Below are 993 nucleotides of genomic sequence, written 5' to 3' on the forward strand. Positions count from 1 at the left end.
ATTATTTTACCCGTTTCCTCACCTCCTGTTCCACGAAAGGCGTATCTTTAGGCTGTAGCTAGTTAATTGGTAGAACTGGTGGTCTCTCTACTGAAGCCATTGGTGCTTAGAGTCTTTGTTTTATACACAAATTGTGTTAGCCTTCTCCACAGTTTTTTGTTGCTAAATACTTCCGCTGGGTTTGGTGGCCAGTTCTGTCCCTCCATAAGGCATTCGCCTATGAACGGGAGTCTGTCGTCGTCGTATTCCTCGCGTTTCTTTATGCAGCGCTCGAGAAGCGCTTTACAGCGAACACACTGAAACTGGTTTCTAATTGGCCAACACTGCTCGTGAAGTCATTTCGCTACACTCTCGCTGCATAAAGAAACGTGGCCATTTTGAGCATGTGTAGAGGAAATGTTCCGCTGTGGCCTCACTGGACTCATCACAGTCGCAGAGGTTGAAAGTTGTCCATTTTACCGAAGCGGTGGAGATAGGCATGAAAGTTGCCGTGCCCGGTCAAAATTTGGGTAGTCTCGGCATTTGGAGTGTAGTGTGTGGCCTTGACACGGTGAGTAATAGATGGAATGAAGGCGTAAGTTTTCCTCCCTGTGTCTGCATTTTCCCATTCGTGTTGCCACTCGTTGAGAGCTAAGTTGGTAAGCTGGTTTTTTAACCATGAATGAGGAAGTTTCTTGTAGGATGGTTCCCTATTCAGGATGCAAGCCTTCCTAGCTAGTTTATCCGCTAGTTCATTACCAGCTTGCCCCGTATGCCCAGGGATCCAATTGAAGTGGAGTTTTCTGATCTTGCTGAGGTTATTGGCTTTGGAGATAAGATTGGCAGAAAGGCCGATGTGCCTCTTGCCATTCGTGAGGATACTAAGGGCCGTTCTACTGTCCGTGTAAAGGTATATAGTGCCCTTGTACTTGTGAATATTGTCTGTAGTGTGGTTGATGGCTTTGAGTATCTATGGTTTAATATCCAAGTATTTTTATACAACCTAACTTTATA

General features: G+C 45.3%; 1 protein-coding gene across 1 annotated transcript; it reads right to left on the reverse strand.

The window, feature by feature from the left end:
* Positions 1-424: 424 nt before the first annotated feature.
* On the reverse strand, positions 425-949 carry LOC111617197 (the record flags this gene model as incomplete). Its single annotated transcript, XM_023358525.1, has 1 exon — positions 425-949. A coding segment is annotated over one exon (525 nt), but the record flags the coding sequence as incomplete, so codon positions are not given.
* Positions 950-993: the final 44 nt, after the last annotated feature.

This window comes from Centruroides sculpturatus, unplaced genomic scaffold, assembly GCF_000671375.1.
Source record: "Centruroides sculpturatus isolate CEXI.00-Female unplaced genomic scaffold, Cexi_2.0 scaffold5106, whole genome shotgun sequence".
In the NCBI taxonomy this organism is placed as follows: Eukaryota; Metazoa; Arthropoda; class Arachnida; order Scorpiones; family Buthidae; genus Centruroides; species Centruroides sculpturatus.